We start from the raw sequence: 2,341 nt of genomic DNA on the forward strand, positions 1-2,341 counted from the left end.
AGACCTTGAAAGCTGCTTTTTCAAGTATCAGTACCAGAACGTTCTGTCGTCTATCCCTCGATGAACTAGATGGGCCTAGGATAAGGCATTAAAAATCGTCGATATGTGGGCCAACTACACCTTTAACATCTACGGGATCTCAAAGAGGTATCGGCAGAGAAAGTAGAAAAGGACAGTGACACAATAGCTCTAACATAAGCAAGTTATCAAGAGAGAGTCAATAGCTGCCTATTCTGCGGCGCTTATTCTCACAGCAGACTCAATAGCTGTGGTTACGGATGCTATTGCTAAGAGGGCATTCGAGTCGTATTTACCTAGATGGCTAGATCTTCTTTTTTTTAAAGCTGTTAACCTACACATAGGTCCACCAAAGTGGAATTGAGTGAAGCTCATGTGAGCTTAAGAGCTTATGAGCTCCAGCTCTCAACCACTAGATTTAAACTACTATTGTATGTTTTTGCTTTTTATTTGTCCTGCTGATGTCTTATGTAATTAGTTAATCTCATATCTGCTTAGAGGCTCCCCCAAGGAATATCTCCTTTTAGTTAAAGGTACCTTATATCTGGATAAATAAAATTGGAAAATAAAAACAAAATGACAATAACAGCATAACAAAATAAATAAATAAACTACACAGACTAAATTACAGCAAGATTCACACAAAAAGCAATTTGTAGAACATCTTAGTATTTGGAGAGAGAATGGATTTTTCTTATCCTGTGGGCTTGGCTTCTAGCCCAACTCCAGTTGGTGCACACTTTCGAAATTCTGAGTATGAACCTGCTTAAATACCAGCCTTTGTTTGAGACAGGGTTCGAACACTTGACCTAACACATCACGTGTTGGATTGTTACCTCTGACCAAAAGCTCAAGGGGCGAGGAAAATGGAAGTTTCTGGATACTTTCTATTTATAAACTGGCCCTTGAGTCACATTAACTTCAGCCTTATGTTTCAAACAGCACAGAACTGTCGAAGGAACTAGTACAAAATTGTAAATGAAGTATGACCATTTATTATACAGTTAATCTTGAACAAATTGGATTAGGTATTTCTTACCAATCATTCATAAATTTTAAGGTTGTTGCTGATAATAGTAATTTTGATTAACATAAGCAGAATTCCCATATCTTTCATCTCTTCCATTACCACCATATCCAAAGGGATTCCCAAAAAGATGATCTGCAGTACTTTGCCATAGCTCGTTGCTGCTATCTTCAGCACCATTTACATTGTTCACATTTCTTTTCTGGTTGTGCTTGGCTAAGCAGGGCCAATAACCAAATAAGCTCTCACATATATCCATAGCTTCCAATCCTGAACCATAAGGAATTTGTTGCAATTGGCTCCCATAATCATATCCATATTCCCCTATAGTTCCATTTCCAGCTACAAAATCTTGATCTTTTTGAAGAGGTACTATTGGTTTTTCAAGAATACAATCCTCATGATTATTGGCTTTTTCTTTAATACCAGATAAAGATTTTGGCTCATCTTTGACATCCATCTCTTTGCTGTGATCCTGAGGTTCTTCTAGCAGATCGTCGTGCTTTACATAAGGTGAAGGAATTGATCCATAGTCGAAAGACTCGAAACCATTCAGTCCATTAGATTTAGGAACGGAACGAGGATAACAGATTTCATTGGAGGGGCTAAGGGGTTTGCCATATGTTTGAGCCATGTCATAGCCACCACCATAAGGGGTTGGATCATATTCTTCAAACACAGTATCATCATGTTGTTTAGTTGAATAAGAGATTACATATCTTGTCTCTAAAGAATTAGCAGCCTTTTCATACTGGATAAGTTTTGGCTCAGTAGAATTATGCACAGAGTAACTTAATTGTGGATGCATTTGAGTAGTGTAGTAGTAATTGTAATTAGTACTCTGCTCAATTTGCTCTGAGTTGCTATATCCATAGAAAGAATATGATATTGTAGACTGAATTGGAAAAGCATCATAATCGTAAGGGGAACTGAAATAAGGAGTCAAGTGGCACTCACCAGCATCACCATTGTAGCCATAGAAAGCCATCTATTGAACCTTCAAATCCTGTGAACAATTGATAGGAAGAATTTTGATACTTTTATCTGCTTTGTGTTTGATGAATGTGTTTACTGAGGTAATATAATTTCAGCCATATCACATATGCTAAATTGATACTGATATAGAAAGGAAGAACACGGCACTGTATAATGGTTGGTTGGGATGATGCTATAATAAATTAATAATGCAAGCAGATAAGAATATAGAAAAAAGGAAGTGTGCGACTGTTCTGCACAAGTACAACCCCAATAAAGTGCTTTTAATTGTAAAATAATTGTAGGAATTATGAAAGGTTT

The 2,341-nt window shown here is 36.9% G+C and overlaps 1 protein-coding gene across 1 annotated transcript; it reads right to left on the reverse strand.

Annotated features, from left to right (window-relative positions):
- Positions 1–1,073: 1,073 nt before the first annotated feature.
- LOC107774604 (uncharacterized) lies at positions 1,074–2,033 on the reverse strand. Its single transcript, XM_016594192.1, has one exon. It carries the CDS (start codon positions 2,031–2,033, stop codon positions 1,074–1,076), a length of 960 nt encoding a protein of 319 aa, XP_016449678.1.
- Between the last annotated feature and the right edge of the window lie 308 nt (positions 2,034–2,341).

This window comes from Nicotiana tabacum, chromosome 17 (genome assembly GCF_000715075.1).
Source record: "Nicotiana tabacum cultivar K326 chromosome 17, ASM71507v2, whole genome shotgun sequence".
NCBI classification, from domain to species: domain Eukaryota; kingdom Viridiplantae; phylum Streptophyta; class Magnoliopsida; order Solanales; family Solanaceae; genus Nicotiana; species Nicotiana tabacum.